Raw genomic sequence first — 17,560 nt, 5'->3', positions numbered from 1 at the left:
ACAGGCAGATTTAAAAACAAAATAAAAAATTATGAAATTTAGTCATAAAAATACTGAAAATCGTATTATTGACGTTTTCTTGGTCCGATTTTAGTGAAAATCATTGCGACGCTTTTCGATTTGGAGTCACTTTTTTAAGCTTGGAAAAATTCTAAATGAAATGGGGAGTGAGCTATAATTTTTCAACCATTTTACTTATATATCCTTCATCACATAGAAAATATATCTCAAAAAATATTTCCAGTTCCGTCATGTCACAAAACCTGAATGGAGTCCCTTTAATTTGTTCAAACCATGACCCCGACGTCATTTTGAATGCTTATTTGATGAAGTGAAGATTGATTATGTCGTTATTAAATTAAAAGTTGTTTATTCTTTTTCAGACACCATGTACCGGAGTTTTTGTGTTTCTACTGCAGTGAGCAAACGAATGATCTGCAATGCTGTATAGATCACTTAGTAGCATCCCATGGGGATGAGATTCTGAAAATACGAACGAAGATTTTTAACGAGCGAACAGGAAGATTTGGTTTTCTAACAAAAAACTTCAACCTTGTTCCAATGGATATATTAGAGTTCGGACAGTGGCTACAAGTTGAATCAGACTGGACTGTCGTTGTAAGGGAACCTAATCAAGTAAATTACTGCTTAGATAACATGGAGCTAGAGGAATTCAATGATTTGATGTGTCAAGGTTGCGGGAAAGATATAAACGAAGGTGGAGAAGATGACATATTAGAAGCTCCCTTGCACAATTTAACTTTAGACAGCATTCATAGCCCATTTCCCAAGAAAATTAAATGTTCTACACCATTAAAAGAACACTCAGACCATGCAGAGATACCGTTTAAAAAATCGGACAGTCAATCAACAAACGCACATCTTGATGAAATGATTTCCATACTGCCTAATGTATTGGAACATATGAAAATAAATGGTCATCTTGAAACCTGGCTTAATCTTAATAAAATGATATCAGATGGAGTGTTTCCCTTTGATAATATTTCTTTTCTTCTGTTTATGGACGTGTGTAATTTTTTGTCATCAGAAAACACATCAGCTATGAGGTACACTGAAACTGTTAAAAGGTTCTGGCGTATTGGGTATCGTCTGTTCCATGGAAAATGGCTTAGATTCATGAGTGGTCCTAAGCATACGGGAACAGAACTATCAGGAACAAGTGAAAAAGGAGAGTTTGTTCCGGTAGAGGGAATGATAAACTTTGCCGTACCAAGTAAGAGTGTTATGTCTTCTAACATGGCTCCAGTCAAACAAGATGAAATCAAACCTGGAATTTTGTCATATCTGCTAGACAAAGTAGCCGATGATTCTAATCCTACTAAAACATACAAAATATGTTTAGATGGAAAGAAGATTAACGCGTCTACAAGTGGCCCAGAAGGTGATATCGATCTTTGGGGATTCGAACACAAACCAACTTTAAAAGAAAAGCGTCGTGCACTTCAAGAGGAGAAAAATATGATTGCTGAAACGGTTGAACTAGTTAACCAATTTGGCGATAAAATTAAAAGTATTTCTAATAAGGAAGTCAACAAAAGTCAAATAGATGGTCTCACGATGTTGCTTCGAAACGTCATTGAATGCTTGAGCAAGAGAATTAGTTCACTTCGAAAAATGATCGTACAAAAAGAAACATCAAAAGACCGTCTGAAAAAAGAAGCTGGTGAAGATTGGAAAAAATCAAAGTTAGTTTTCGTCATAAGTAGTCTTATAACAGGCATTTATGACATTAAAGCATGCATATCGAACTTATTGAAAGTGATTGATGAAATATGCAGAGTAGTTGCTTCAATATATGGGCAAAATTACACCAGTGAAAGTAATGTGAACATGAAAGATATAGTTAATTACAAGCATTTTGCTGAAGGGGGCAGCGAACCAAGGTACACTAAACAGAGAAGTGAACAATGGTTTAATTTGAGGAAAAATGCAGCTATTACCGGAAGTACATGTAACGATGCTATTGGTCTAAGAACATTGAAAAAACAGGTGGAGCATTATGATGAGTACATTTTGAAAATAAGTAAACCTGAGCCTTCAGACAGTGTCAAAGAAATGATGGCATACGGAACTGAAAACGAAATCAATGGTATTGCTACATTGGTTGCAAAAGTTCTTCCAGTTTTAAATCCTGAACTCAGTTACTTTGAAGAAGGTTGTTATCCGCTGTCACTAAATGATGTAAACGTTGTGGTTAGTCCAGATGGCAGTTGCCGATCATCACAATCAGAACCAGCTATCTATGGAGTAGAAGTAAAATGCCCATTCCCAGGAAAGAAATATACAGCACCAGTATTGTATACACTGCCAAAATATTATGTTACCCAAGTTTTGTTAGAAATGAAAGCACTCGATGTCAAACAGCTATACTTCACCTGCTATTCGAAAGAGTCAACTACAGTGCAACTAGTAACCTTTGATGAAGAATTGTGGTCACTCATTGAACAAGAGATTTATACTCTTTACGGTGGCGATAAACCCAGACGACCCACGAAAAAATCTGAAAGTCTAAAAATTATTCAGCAAAAAATAGAAAGCTTCGTAAATACAAATGTTCATTTCATTATGGAAGTATTATCGGTGAAAGCTGTTGAATGTATACCAGACCAGGCACACGTTGACGTTGCTGAAGTATATTGTACAAAGCACATTGATTCAGACTGTAATTTAACGGAACCTACATATACTAATAAAGTTCAAGAAATACTGTACAATGCAGAAGAGAACTTGGATAGGGCTTACCAACTTACAAGAAATAAAGCTTCTGAATTTCTCGGATTTATGATCTCGGACCTTGATAGGGAATATAACACGAATGCTCTTCATTCAGTTCCGATAGCATATGGCTTAAAAGGGTATAGCCTACCAACCGGAACTTTGAGAAACATGTTAGAATTTGTATTAAACGAATGTTTGCAAAGGGGCTTATATGTACCAGTTTGCTCATTTGATGGTCAGTGGTATCGTCTGGTTGTGCGAGATCGGAACGAGATACCTTTAACAATTCTTCAACTGCAACGTGACGTTTATAACTCAGTTAAACAAAGGTCTAAATCTGATATAATAAAAGAAATTTCCAGTGCCAACAAAGTCGAAGTTTCAAACTATGATGACTTACAAGATTGTGTTGACATTGTATGGAGACGGAAAAAAACAATGATAAAGAATGGTGCGATAGTTTGCACTAATGTTATCGAAGTCAAAGGCAAAAAAGACAATAAATTGTTCAAAATGTCAAAACAAACAATGCATATGATTCAGAAACAATTGGAGATCAACAAGGAAAAAGACAGCATTGACATGCAAGTGGAAGATGATGTTTTGAATAATGTTCCCGACAACGTTCATGAAATGCTAACTGCTGTCATTGCCGAAAATATCCATTCTATTATCACTGGCCATCAAAATTCACAAGAAGAAGAAACAACTTCTATGAATGATGACCCAGAAAAAATCGTTAGTACACCAGAAGAATTAAATCATCATGAAAATATCAGTATTCAGAACGACCACCCGTTAAGTAGTTCGGAAACAGTATTTCTTGATGAAAAAGACTTATTGCTTATGTTAGATTCTTTAAAGGGAGACCAGAAGTCAAACAGAATGAAAAAATGGGAAATAACTCTTGTTGATTTCCAAGAAAAGTTGTCAAACGCAACTACAATTGCAAATTCCTTTTTAGCATATGAGCTTCAAGTATGCTTAAGGCCTGTTATTTCAAAATTTAAATCAAAGGGAATAAAAGTGAATACATCCTCCAATAAGCACGTCCTTGTAAATGCATTTTCTCAAGCTATAGGAGACGGAAGCAGTATCACTCCAACAGCTAAGAAAAGGAAGTTTATACCACAACTTAAAGCGTTAGCAAAAACAGCTCTTCAAAAATTGTCTAAAGCCCATTTGAACATTTTACTTGCTGAAAACATATTTCCAGCAAAGCTTGATGATTGGTATAGAAACAACCCTTTTGGTAAAAACATCTCAATTTCGTCACTAGATTGTTCTGACCAGCCGTTTTGGTACAGTCAACCTGAACTCAACGACACATTAGGTTATTATATCTTTATGGTATTGGATGTTTATCATCAGTTATGTGGTGCTCGAAGGCTTTTCTGTGCAAACGGTATGCCAGCTGCTGGAATCAGTTCAGCATATATTCATTCAGTTGCCGAAAATAGCTCACTAAATGGATGTGGTTTAAATACAGCACATGTAAAAGACTTAATAGATAAGCAAAGTGTAGCATTCGCCGTGTTAACATTTTCAGAGAAGGTAGAAATGTGTCTTAAAGATATGGGGGCTGTAAACGAAGCATATTTTTGTAAACTGATCAGGAACTGGTATAGAGCCGAAGACGAACCGGGCATCTCAGCGATGGATCGCTGTAAATACCGTTTAGAGCTTCGAAAATGGTTACTCAGCAACGTAAACTTAGGAGTGTTTCCACCACCAGGCGCCTATGTCAAAGATATTCCTATCGTTTTGTATGAAGGGTTATTAACAGGAATTGAAAGACGGATACAGTTATTTTCGTTTTCGAAATCAGGATCTTACAATGTTAGGGCGGTTGGCAGTCTAGACATTGAGAACTTTTTTGGAGGGTTCCAAGACATAGATCCGTGTGGAAAAGGCGTGTTGCGTCCAGATAACATATCTGCCGCTCTCAGTATCGCAACCGAATTGACAGAAGCTAGAATGAACCCAAACAGGTAATAATATGAACACATATTTTAAATGAATATATGTGCAAAATACAGTAGATATGTCTACTTGCATTTAATGCACATGCCCAATTTATAAATATTGTGTATTGGACTTTAATTGATTTTCTGTTTTTCTATATGAATAATATTAAGTTTCTTCGTATATTTCTCTTTTTTGTACGTATCTATATGATAAAAACAAATCATGTTGCCAAGCTACACTCATAGTCCAAAAGTGACTTTATTTGGCTATTAAACGCTGTTTGGGTTTCATTTTTTAAACACTAAACTAAACAATATACAATACATTTCAGGGGATTTTATATGTGCACTTCTGTGGCAAAAGTATATCCATGTAACAGTTATGACCACACTTATCCAGTAGATGGTACCGGAATAGACGGTAGTGGGCAATCTGTTCGAGATCTATCAACAATAAAAATCCGGTAAAATCATTTTACATTCTTGCAATATGACTTTTTGTGTAGCTTTTATATCTATAAGAAAAATGTACTAACTTAATGAAGAAGATAAGGAATACGTACATTGATATTGTTAATATCATATACATATCATGACATTTGAATTTATAAACGATACGTAATTTGTCAATTGAAAAAAAGATCTGGATAAAGTTTGATCCCTCGGAAGCATTAATCACAAGAAAATAACATGAAAATTGCAGTTTGAACTTTGGAGCTTGAACCTGTGGTCCGTAATTTTCATATCAATCATAAAATATTGTAGGCTAAGTTCTTAATAACTTTTATCAATTATATATGTTTTAGAGATCACCCATTTGATAGCAGTGACCGTAAGCGAGGAAAGACAAAACGGAAACTCGGAAATGTATCTAAGCCAGAGGAACCGGGAAGACGACCGCTCACAGTCCGAGAACACCATAGGACACACGAAGCTAAAATACTTCCACACGTTAGACGGGGGCTTGTTTTAAAGGACGATGATTGAAACAATGCATTTCAATATTTAAAAGAAATATTAAGTTGATAGTTAAAAATATGTTTCAAATTTTACATATTATACTCGAAATAATTAAAAAGTGACAATACCCGTAACATAAAGATTTCTGCAACCTGCGACTTTGTATGATAATAATGATATTATTTTCCAATTGCCTGATAAAATATGTCAATAAATGTATGCTTACAATAAGTTTTAAACTCGATTTTCTTTTGCATGCAGTGATGTATATATATTGAATAGTAAATTATTAAAAGGAAATATTTAAGACACGCTAGTTATTGTAACTTCATTTTTATACAAGTGATAATAAATCGTATATGTAGCTGTATGATATATTTCAAATGTCATTTATCTCCTTCTGATTTATCGTGTGAAGATATTTTATTCTGAAGTGCTTAGTTTGTTTTAAACATTACATTTTCCCTTCAATTTGTTAAGCCCGTTTTAGTGTGTCCCCATTTAAATTGTACTACATTATTATAAACCGAAAAAAATTAATGTCTGATGTAATCACATGTGGTTTAGGGAGTATTGAGACAAGTTAAATTGTTTCTCATATACATGCATTTACAAGAGTAGAAAAAAGGGATTTCCATTATAAAAAAACTATATAAAAGTGTAATCTAAACTGGTTTGACATTTCAAGCTCGAGTACGTTTTCATAAAAATGGTCCTCTATATTACATTTGTCCTTGCTTAACTAATGGTACTGATATCTTACAAGCATATCACTTGTCTATAATCATGACTTAGGGGTCTTTATTTTAGATTCACACTTACTTGCCTGAATTTATTTGTCAGGTCGCAAAGTGGCATAAATAAGAATTACAATGTACAATTATTCTTTTATTTGGTATTCTCATCAGCACAATTTTGGAACAGATTTTATAATAATTATACTCATTTTTTCATAAATTTAAATAAAATAACATTGTTAAAAATAACATCCTGACATTAAATGAAAGTGATAATTCTAAAGGAAAACGACAATTTAAATGACGATACAGCTGATTGTAAGTCGCAAATGAAATAGAAACTGTTTTTCAAACGAGAAGGAGAAAAAAAATCAATTTTCTTTTTGGTAGAGCTTATATACATTGTAGATATGCATTTTGAATAATTAAACAAGTACCTTAACATTTAAACATAATATTACACACTTGAAAGTTAAAATTTATTAACTAAAAATAAATAAACTAAAATAATCTCAGTTCAATCAACTTTAATCACAGTTCTATCACAGTTCAATCACAGCTTAATCATAGTTCAATCACAGTTTAATAACAGCTTAATCATAGTTCAATCACAGTTTAATAACAGCTTAATCATAGTTCAATCACAGTTTGATCACAGCTTAATCATAAAAGAAATCACAGTTTGATGACAGCTTAATCATAAAAGAAATCACAGTTTGATCACAGCTTAATCATAGGTCAATCACAGTTTAATCACAAGAGATATCTCAGATCAATCACCAAATAATAATGCTAACATATTTAATTATCACGGGATAAAATGGTTTCTTATAAGCACTTATGAACTAGCTTGAACAATTGATGTTAAAATTAACTAACCTTATGATTTGATAAATACAAACAAAATCAAAATCTTTTATACGTTCTTTAAACTTAGATCAGCAGGTTTATTAAATTTCGATTCTGTTTTATGATTTATAAAGAATTAAAGGTAATGGAGATATTATTACAACCTTGAGGCGGAGATAATCAGTAACATCAAGAATTAGAAAAAAATCAACAAAAGAAAACTAACGGAGTTATATTGATCTTCCTTTTATCTAAACGCATCTTTCAGAAGCATCGTTCACGTTAAATGTTTCTTCTTCATGTGTCTCGACAGACTTGCCCTCCATTTAAACCCTTTTCCACAATTACTGCATCTGTGCGAACAGCCGTGTGTGTGCACAGCGACTACGTGGTCCTTCAGCACGTGCTTATCACTATAAGCAATGTTACATGTGGAACACGAGTAGGATTTCTTCTCATGGAAGTGAACAACGTGGCGCTTGAGAGCTGTTTTTGAAGAATACTGCTTGTCACAATTTGGCATAATACATTTAAACTTTTCAGACCCATGCTGAATCATGTGACTTTGTAATTGGTGTTTCTCAAGAAATGTTTTCTTACAGACACTGCACACATGTTTTAGATTGTTATTTCCATCGTGCTTCGACAACGTGTGTTTTCTAAGACCACCGCCAGTCTCGAATCGTTTTCCGCAGTCCGTGCATAGTTTAGTATTTTCGTAATGAAATGATTCGTCCATGGCTTGGTATCTGAAAAGGAAAATGATATTGAAAGATACAGAATATAATTAACAACAGACAACTCCAAAATATTTTCCTTATGGCAACATAATAGTGGTCGATTTGGGATAAGCTCGCCGACCTCAAATCACTTTACCCCGTGGTTCTAATCCCGCCGTGGCTTTGGATTCTTTGCATATGAGGAATCTATCAAGCTAGCTTACGTATTGTCACTTGTTCTGGTCAGGTGCCCACTCCTGTCTGAAATGATTAACAAAGGGGCATATGAGGTCTACCAAAACCAGCAAAGCTGGAAAGTTGTCATATGACCTAAATGTCAATGAAACTTAAAATCACAGAAAACGTAGATGCTGTTTGTTTTTGTATTTATATATTTCAAAATCAATTCTGTGTATTTTTAAAGAAAAATCGGCTACATTTGATCCTACAAACCTTAAAGCTGGTCTATTCAACTCTTAAAAACTAACCTATTCGTACATTATATTTATACATAAAAATTGCAACTTGAAATAAGTTTTATTTCTAATACGCGTAATAATGTGTAATGAAATCAAAAATTATCTTTCTACTCTCCAACAATTTGATAACAGATACTTCTGTTACTCTGAATAAGTCATTGCTTATTCTACAAAAAAAGTATCATTGAACATACAGGACTTAAAGTAAGGAAAATAGAAAACTATAACTTTTCTGCTTCAGATTAACGTAATAGATCTCTTCAAGAATATATTAAATAGGAACGTATGGATTACTTGATAAAACAATTTATGCACAAACTTTTTTTGAAATTTGGCAAGGGTCTAAACTGTAACCGAAATCTGGGTATAAACTGTAACCAATTCGGCACAAAGCCACTTGGTCTATACTGTTACTCTGTGAAATTCATCCCGCTCTATACTGTAACATTGTTTATTTTTTCAAACGTGTTTTACGAACAAGAAAATAGGTTCAACTGGTCATTTTCTTTTTATAAACGTTTCTAAACACAAAGGACTTATGTTTTGCAGGTTTAATTTTTATAGGCATGCTTAAATAATGTCAGAATGGGAGAAAAAAATGCGTTCGTCTCTCGATTTCGAATTTTTAAACTGTCAGATCTGCAAATTTATGAGCCAATATATAGATAATACTGCGATGCAGGGTCTAAGGAAATATATGACTAGATGCCGGAATTAGTTCGTTACAAGCGAAACACAAAAACATCTTTAAAAAACTAAACTACATGTAGTATGGATCGAAATAAAAAATCACCTACCTGTCTTGCCGCATATAGTCCTCCATCTTGAAAATTCTATACTGTAACCGGAAAGCGCGATACTGTAACACGTTCCCTACGGTGTAAAAACAAAAATATGAAATTTGAACATCTTGCATGGATCACGTCATTCACGTGTCAAATTTTCCATTTAGAATTGAAAAAAAATACGCAAAAGATAATAAATAGAAGATATTTAATGAGTGTAAGGTTAATACTAAATTTATTGAACGAGTTGAATAAAATTATATTATGCGAGCCTCTGGCGAGCATAATATTATTTTATTCGACTCGTTCAATAGATTTAGTAATGAACTTTCACGAATTTAATGAACTTTCACGAATTTAATATTCTATTTATCACATACCAAAAATAAAGACCGTTTTGAGTTAAAAGAATCATATTTGATTTCCTTGATGCGCCTATTATATAGAGGATATTTGTTTAGTTCAGTGTAAGATCGGAATATATTTCACCAAGTGAGCACCAAAAAGCCACTAGTGAAATATGAACTTTTGGTGTTCACGAGGTGAAATATATTTCGATCTTACAATAAACTAAACAAATTTTCTTTTTATTATATGCAAAGAAACGTTTAAAAAAGTACTAATTGAAAAGGGCGCCAAATAATAAAACAACGTAACGTCATTTACGACGTCACGTCATTAAGTTGGTTTCCAGTGCTGTAAACGCTTGTATTTCACGGGCTCAAATATTAAAAAAATTGATAATTTCACTGTTTAAAATTGTGAACTTATCAGTTTTTAGTTCACTGATATATTTCTATAAACCACCGAAAAGCATGTAATAAATAATGCTAACATTAAGTGCGTCTTAACACTATGTTTATATAACGCAAACGACGTCACGTCAAAATAAATGCACGCCGTGCAATACCATTTTTTACGGAGTCGCAAAATCGGCACGGGTATGTGATAAATAGAGGATATTGAATGAGTGTAAGGTCAATACTGAATTTATTGCACGAGTTGAATAAAATTATATTATGCGAGCCTCCGGCGAGCCCAATATTATAAATTGAGTTGAATAAAATTATATTATGCGAGCCTCCGGCGAGCCTAATATTATTTTATTCAACGAGTGCAATAAATTCAGTAATGAATTTACACAAATCTAATATTCTTTTTATCACATACCCAAAATAAAGACCGTTTAATGTGAAATAAGAGTCTTTAACGCATCTTTACACTATGTTTGTATAACGCTAATGACGTCACGTTAATATATATGCACGGCCGTGCAATACCATTTTTACGGAGTCGCAAAATCGGCTCGGGTGTGTGATAAATAGAGGATATTGAATGAGTGTAAGTTCAACACTGAAATTTTGTGAATTCGCGAAATTGAAATCTTAAAGCTTAAATCGTAAAGCTTAAATCGTGAATTCGTGTAGTTTGATTAGCGAAGTTGAAATCGTTTATTCGTGTAGTTGAAAATGTTTTTTTTCATGAAGTTGAAACTTTGATTTGTAAAAGTTGAATTTATGGAGTTGAAACTGTGACCTAACGAAGATGAAATTGGGAATTCATGAACTTGAATTGTTCTCGCCGGTCTTTCGTATAAGAATAAAAATAAGTGAAGAGTGACATTCAACAACGTTGCATTTTTATACAAAATTTTAATGATTTATTGATAGAGTGTAACAGTGCAAAACGTTTCTGCTCAAGTGTGTAAATCTGAGATGAAAAGAATGTAAATGGGTGAAAACATTTTTTCTAAATGGTGATAGAAAGTTAGAGACTGCAAGCTGTTCATACACAAATGGACCTTTTCACGACGTGGTCGTTGCTATGCAAAATTGATCACATGAAGCATGTGCAATCTGCATAGGGCAGAAAGATCACACCATACTGTTACATAGCGGGTGGCTTTGTCGGACCGTATATGTCACGGAACGTATATGTCACACGTGTTGGACATTTTCGGTCGAATTAATCACAGCTGTGTTTATGTGCCATATTCGTATGTAAAGGCCTGACCGTATATGGCACTCAGTTTACATAGTAAACTAACATTATCATCGCCGTTTTTATCTACCTACATCAACGTTAATTATACATCATCATCATCATCATCATCATCATCATCATCATCATCATCAACAACAATAACAACAACAGCAACAAAAACATCATCATTACCATCATCATCAATGATATATCATCATCGTCATCATAAATCAGTCCACGCCGCCTTGCTTATCATTTTTCCAGTAAGATGGAACTGTTAATACACAGTGACTGGCTTTGTCGAAAATATGTGTTGCTTCAGAAATAATTTAGTTAGGGTATTGAAACTTAGATGTACGTTGGTTAGCATTATGTTATTGTGCACCTGGCGTTTTGCTTGTCGATTCGGGATTCGGGCAGTCATGCCAGAGTTATTGCCCTTCACGTCAAATCGAATATTGTCAATTTGTGCCGTGTGTAGCTTCAGCAGTATTTAAACTAGGAGCATGGTCATAAAACTTAACATGAATGAAGTTGTTCACCGATGCTTAGGTTGTCGATTCCCGCAATAGAAAGAGCATTGAAACACGAGGCTATCTTATTTGTACGAGGGGGCGTTGCCCCCAATTATTAATCAGATTGCCGAGTGTTTTGATGTTCTTTCACTTTTGTATCATAGTCAAACATAAAAACACGTTCCCTGTTGTCACAACATGAAACCCCATAACAAAGGAACCAATGAACGAGCATCTGAATATGATATTTCCATCGCTATCCCTTTCTCTGTCATCACAACATGTAAACCCCAGACAAAATGAACCAATCAATTGGCATGCTCTGGAGTGCGGGTAACTAATACCTGCACTCCAGTTAACGCACTGTGCATGTATATATATGTATACGATTTAACTCTGACACGTTTTCAACAGAAAGGTCCCCAAACTATGATACAAGAAAGAGCTGTTCTGTATTGTCAAATATAATAATATTGGGGTGTAACATGTCTTGTCGTTTAATATTAATATGTCAAAAATAAAGTGATTTGCATGTAATATTGGCATCTCTGAAACGGAGTTTTATGATACTGGCATTCCACAAATAGAATTAGTATAACAAAACTCTGCAGTCATCTGATGTAAGTATATTTTAAATCATATTCCATGCCATGATACTGAGGTGTAACTGTATAATTAACTGAAGCTTCTTTGCTGTCAGAAAATGCGCAATGTGACTTTGAAATGGATTTACAACTGTATAGCTTGTTTATCTCTAATTATGTATAAAATATCTGTTATATTTATAAGCTACAGATTGTCTTCATTTCAAGCGGATAAAAATTTCATCTGCATACAGCAGAATGCATTGTTCTCGGCAACAGACACACCATTCCCAGTTGCTTTCATCGACATCGCTTCAATGTGATAAGGGAATAATCTTGTCTCAAAATATGAATATGTAGTCATTAACAAAAGAAAGAGAGAGAGAGCGCGCGACTTTTGTTCACGGAACGTCACACTTGAAAGGCAGCGAGCTCTTTATATTATATAGGATCTATGAATATTCAATGTTGATAATATATTCATTTAGTACAACATAAAAACTTAAAGACGTATTCCTGAGAATTTTCCAATCAAGTGGAAAATGTTAAATAAAAGTATACCTTATTTGGATAGCACTGTACAGTATTTCAATTTTACTTAACATAATTGTATTCATTCAGATTATTAGACGTATGCAAGATGAAGACAAATTACTTTCGCAATTTACTTATCGTACTGCATTAAATGTATCAGAAATAAGTTTGCAATATCATTTTGTAATTCGTTTCAGACTAAAATGGAGCAAATGGCTCAGAAACACGTAATGAAAGGTAAACATGTTATCGTAATTAGTGGAGGGTCGTACAGAATGAGAACTTTAGGGCCAGATGCTGACAGTTACGGCATTAAGGTATATATTTTGATTTAAAGAAACGCCACATCTTATTAAAGTGACCTTCAGCCTTTTAGTTGGAAAAACAATTCTGTGCTGTTTCAAACCAAGTATTTCAGTATTATTACCTAAGTGCTTCATACCGCTGTTAAGCGTTCTTTAAAACAGCGTCTCGATGCTATTGCTATTTATAGCGTCTCGTGACGTTCGTTTCTATTTGTTTTTACTAATTTACATAATTATATTTTAGATAGTTATTGTTTTTTCAAAATCTTTTAGAAAAGTGAAACAACACTCATTTTATCCGGTTTCTCGTAACACATGTAAATATTTTTTAATGCAAGTCACACTAATTGTCACTTCACAAATCAATAAACATTGATGAGATCGGTATATATAAAAGTTACTTAAATTACGATTTTCATAATTGTACGTGATTAACTATATCATGGTTCTAAAACGTCCCGGTCAATCTGTTTGACACTTACCGCCTGGCCAACCCAAAGAAAGTGTACAATACAAATTGTGTAATATTATGTAATACAGGGGTTATAAAATTTAATCTTTAACACCCTGCTGTTTAATTTCAAATTACGGATGAAAAAGTCGTCTAATGATACCTTAAACAGACGTCTTTTGTATGCGCCTTTTGACTATTGGATTATTAGTACTGCATATTTATTACATGTATATCTGTTATAAATATCAATTGACGTTTTAAGTACTTATCGCTTTAAGTCATCCCCAAATTACTGTTTTATGTTGATATAACATGGAATAACGACTATTAAAGCCTTAAACTATAATACATTGTTGTCAATTTTAATGCGCTTTTGCCCTACGCAAAATGCGCATTCGCGAAATGTAACATTGGTTGCTATGGAAGAATCGTATTGTAAAAAGGACCGGTAGATTAGAAGTATCGAGGGGTTGCTCATTGTTTTTGTATTTAATCGACGACAAATTTTATTTTATACCTTAATTCTTTCGATTTGACAATTATAAGAAACGATTTATGTAAAAATTACATATTTAACCTTTAAAAAGACTGAAGGCCGCTTTAAATATACATAAAGAATGTTTCGCGACTAACATATGGCCGTTTTTATGACAAGTGATAAGTGATTATGATTTAATTTTTCATGAAGTTTATACAAGTTATGCAAAAAAAAATAATAAGAAAAATAATGGCGTAGCCAAAATAAAAAAAACCCGTTTATCAAATTAAAAGCCATAATTCATTTCGATATTATTTACAAATATTTAAGTTCTACATGCCATTGAGTACAATTTCGCATCACAGGTTACTCTTGTGGAACATGACTCCAACCACCTTTCAATTAATGGTGTTCACGGTTTTATCGAATACGACTATACTGATCATACACGGGACCATGAGCATGCAAATGAAATTGTTAGATTGATACACGAAAGGGGAATAAAAGCCGATGGTTGCCTCTCATTTTGTAACGAGTGTACACCTTTGGCAGCGTTAATTTGCGAAAAGATGGAATTAAGAGGTATTGTATCTTCATCATTTTCACTTTTATTATCAATATAAGATCAAAGTCACATATAGCTTGCTTCTGCATAGCTTCAAGTAAGCCAGATTGTTTACCTATTAAAGTGCTTTAATGATTTCAACTAAAATAATCTCGCAGAGCAACTTTGCTTTCATTTGTCTTTACTTAGAACATGCAGATTGTTTTTTCTATGCAATGGTCTTTGTCGTAATTAATACCATTTTATTTACTTTACATGTTACATTGACATATGGACACACCGGAGTTTCACATCAATAATTTATTTCTAGGTTTGACTTACAATGCAGCCGTAATAGCTACTTCAAAGTCATGGACACAGAATGTTTTGAGAAGGAGCTCAAAGGAGGGTGGTGATTCAAACACCGGTATATTTGCTACACATGCGGTTCACCTTAGAAGTGCATTGGACTGTGACAGGTTACCGGAAAGGTATTTCTACTTTAGATTTTGTATACCTGACTGAGGCATTCAAATATTAATAAATAAAGCACAAAATCAGCGTTCAAATAATAAAATCCTATTAGTTAAGCCCTTTTCCGACGTTCGCAATTAATTTTAAAATTGTTTTTGAAGAACATGAAGAATAATAAGCAATCTTTTATACATTATCTCCCATGAATAGACTCAATTTGAGTATGCAATTTTAATACATTTTTATTGCTTGCAAGTGATCATGCTTTACTAGACTACAAATTAATTGTACGCTGCAATGGCACGATAAACAAACTGGCTTTGTGAATAAAAATTTGTGTATAATTATATATTAAATAATCAAAACTACTTGAAACAAGGGATGTTTCAGAGAGCAACATCCTTTTCTTATTAATTTGAAAAAATACTTAAAATATTTTTCTTCTGTCGTGAAAAAGTAAAGAATTTTACAGTTTTAGTACAGAAAAAAATGTTAATGTTCTAAATAAGATGTTATTTTGGTCATACACGTTCAGCTTCAAGTTTCCTGCAATACTGAAGCTGGATAATTGTTCCGCAGCCGTTGGCGCTTGCATGGTTAAAAGTCAAACGGAAATGAAAACTAAGTTTCAAAAAGTAACAAGCTCTCTTCGTACTGACTCGGACTTTCCTCACATTGGACTTAATCTTGGCAATACAATGACAGCTTGGGAGTTTTACGTTGGCACTGAACATATTGTTGATGTCGTTATATACGACAAGACTCTGATATGTGCATTTGTCACCGACAGCGGAGTAGTGAGACAACCGTATTATATAGGTAACATCTTAGTGTAGCCTTAGTCATCACAACTATATAATCCATAATTTCAAAACCTGTTTTTAATTTAAAAACGATTGTAGGTTACTCTCATACAATAATAATAGCAGACTAACTTTGTGTTTCTTAACATTTGGGAAAATAAATACAAATACATTTTGATGTATCAAAAATAAACAATGGAACGTTTCCTGCCTTTTAAGAAAATCGTGATTACCCTAATAACATAATACATGTCAATGTATAATAATAATTAATAATTAAACACATTGTAGCTGAATATTTAGACTAATTTATTCAATCAAATGTTGTAACTAAATAGCTCATTTGATATTAAAAAGTATGTTATGTCTTAAAAAACTTATTTCAGCTACTGCCAGACGTATGCCTACATTTTTACCAAAAGAACAACGTAACCAAATCATTGACGCGGCATTTAGATGCTGTCTTGGAATAGGTTTGTAAAAAAATATAAGTGTAGTTAGATCAGATAAAGTGGTCGAATTTGCCGACTATTGCCTGTATGTGTAATACATATCCTTTAAACATTTACCATTGTATAATGTTTTTTATTTCTTTTCTTATTAAAAGGTTTGTTCAATATTCCATTTTCCATGATATTCAGAATTAAATTTTGTCGTTACTGACAAAAAAGAAAAACGAGATAAAACGATATCCAATGTAATCATTTTCAAAATTTTAGTTTTGTAAATGTTTATAAATTGTAAATCATCCGATATACTAGTAACTCTTTATGTTTAAGGGCTGACAGATGGATTATTTAATGCCGAATTTATGATGACAGCAAATGGACCTAAACTAATAGAAATCAATCCAAGAATGGGAGGATATGTCTTCAGGGATTGGTTACAGAAATTATACGGAATTGATATAATGTTTTATGCAATGATGATTGCAAGCGGAATAAAGCCTGAAATGCCAGACCTTTCGGAAACTACAATACAAATGGGCGTGATGGTCGTACCATCTCTACATAGTAAACTACTGACAGAAAATCACTCCAATGATAAATTGAGAAAAATGATTGATAGTGGGGATGTCCTTTATCAACAGTTTCTTGAAACACTTGAGAAATCTTCCCCTTATGAAAAACCTTTTGGAATTGTTGCTGTGTCTAGTTCAAGTTCTATTGAGACAAAGACAAAGTTGATAAACGTGTGTAAAACGCTGCACATAGATCAAAAGGAATATCAAGTTGAACAGTTTATAAAGAATTTTTGAAATTTATGTTATTCAATATAATAATATATTTTTATATTTAGATTTTTATAATAAAAAGTAAATTTTATTTTATCAAATATTAGAAAATTGTTTACATTTTATTGATATATTTAATCATTTAACTACGTATTATTAATAAGCAATGCTTCTTCTTTAATTGTTAAACTTAGTTTATCATGTAATGAGTACTAGTCTTGTATGCCTACAACTTGCAATTATTTTTAGTTAACGCACATTGTAATGCTCTTTACATGCGTTGAGTATATAATAAAATCTGTTCAATGATTTCTTTTTTATCATTTAATCAATTTATTATAAATATCATTAAAATTTCTAATTAAGATATTCTTAAAGATACTCTTGGAAGTGATTTATAAAAAACACTGCTAAATA

At 33.0% G+C, this 17,560-nt stretch overlaps 3 protein-coding genes across 3 annotated transcripts; 2 read left to right on the top strand and 1 right to left on the bottom strand.

Moving 5' to 3' along the window:
- Nucleotides 1-235: 235 nt before the first annotated feature.
- On the top strand, nucleotides 236-6,023 carry LOC132719185 (uncharacterized). Its single transcript, XM_060702936.1, has 3 exons — nucleotides 236-4,730; nucleotides 5,039-5,170; nucleotides 5,513-6,023. Exons 1-3 carry the CDS (start codon nucleotides 562-564, stop codon nucleotides 5,691-5,693), a joined length of 4,482 nt encoding a protein of 1,493 aa, XP_060558919.1. The 5' UTR covers nucleotides 236-561; the 3' UTR covers nucleotides 5,694-6,023.
- Nucleotides 6,024-7,529: 1,506 nt separating this feature from the next.
- On the bottom strand, nucleotides 7,530-9,273 carry LOC132719183 (gastrula zinc finger protein xFG20-1-like). The gene is made up of 2 exons (XM_060702934.1): nucleotides 9,248-9,273; nucleotides 7,530-8,001 (listed from the first exon to the last, which is right to left on the bottom strand). The coding sequence occupies exons 1-2, from the start codon at nucleotides 9,271-9,273 to the stop codon at nucleotides 7,530-7,532; spliced, it is 498 nt and encodes a 165-aa protein (XP_060558917.1).
- A 3,774-nt stretch (nucleotides 9,274-13,047) lies between these two features.
- Nucleotides 13,048-17,359, top strand: LOC132719184 (carnosine synthase 1-like). Its single transcript, XM_060702935.1, has 6 exons — nucleotides 13,048-13,168; nucleotides 14,454-14,670; nucleotides 14,964-15,123; nucleotides 15,642-15,925; nucleotides 16,296-16,382; nucleotides 16,689-17,359. Exons 1-6 carry the CDS (start codon nucleotides 13,055-13,057, stop codon nucleotides 17,165-17,167), a joined length of 1,341 nt encoding a protein of 446 aa, XP_060558918.1. The 5' UTR covers nucleotides 13,048-13,054; the 3' UTR covers nucleotides 17,168-17,359.
- The last annotated feature ends 201 nt before the right edge of the window (nucleotides 17,360-17,560 follow it).

Source organism: Ruditapes philippinarum, unplaced genomic scaffold (assembly GCF_026571515.1).
Source record: "Ruditapes philippinarum isolate M1 unplaced genomic scaffold, ASM2657151v2 ctg1897_1_1_1_1, whole genome shotgun sequence".
Lineage (NCBI taxonomy): Eukaryota > Metazoa > Mollusca > Bivalvia > Venerida > Veneridae > Ruditapes > Ruditapes philippinarum.
The sequence above is the reverse complement of the archived record's forward strand: the minus strand, read 5'-3'. Positions and strand labels throughout refer to the sequence as shown.

Coding starts and splice junctions, on each gene's coding strand:
- LOC132719183 (XM_060702934.1), bottom strand. CDS start 9,273: ATGGAGGACTATATGCGGCAAGACAG. Junction 8,002..9,247: donor GACTATATGCGGCAAGACAG/GTAGGTGATTTT, acceptor TTTCCTTTTCAG/ATACCAAGCCATGGACGAAT.
- LOC132719184 (XM_060702935.1), top strand. CDS start 13,055: ATGGAGCAAATGGCTCAGAAACACGTAATGAAAGGTAAACATGTTATC. Junction 13,169..14,453: donor CTGACAGTTACGGCATTAAG/GTATATATTTTG, acceptor TTCGCATCACAG/GTTACTCTTGTGGAACATGA. Junction 16,383..16,688: donor TAGATGCTGTCTTGGAATAG/GTTTGTAAAAAA, acceptor TTTATGTTTAAG/GGCTGACAGATGGATTATTT.
- LOC132719185 (XM_060702936.1), top strand. CDS start 562: ATGGATATATTAGAGTTCGGACAGTGGCTACAAGTTGAATCAGACTGG. Junction 4,731..5,038: donor GCTAGAATGAACCCAAACAG/GTAATAATATGA, acceptor AATACATTTCAG/GGGATTTTATATGTGCACTT. Junction 5,171..5,512: donor CTATCAACAATAAAAATCCG/GTAAAATCATTT, acceptor TATATGTTTTAG/AGATCACCCATTTGATAGCA.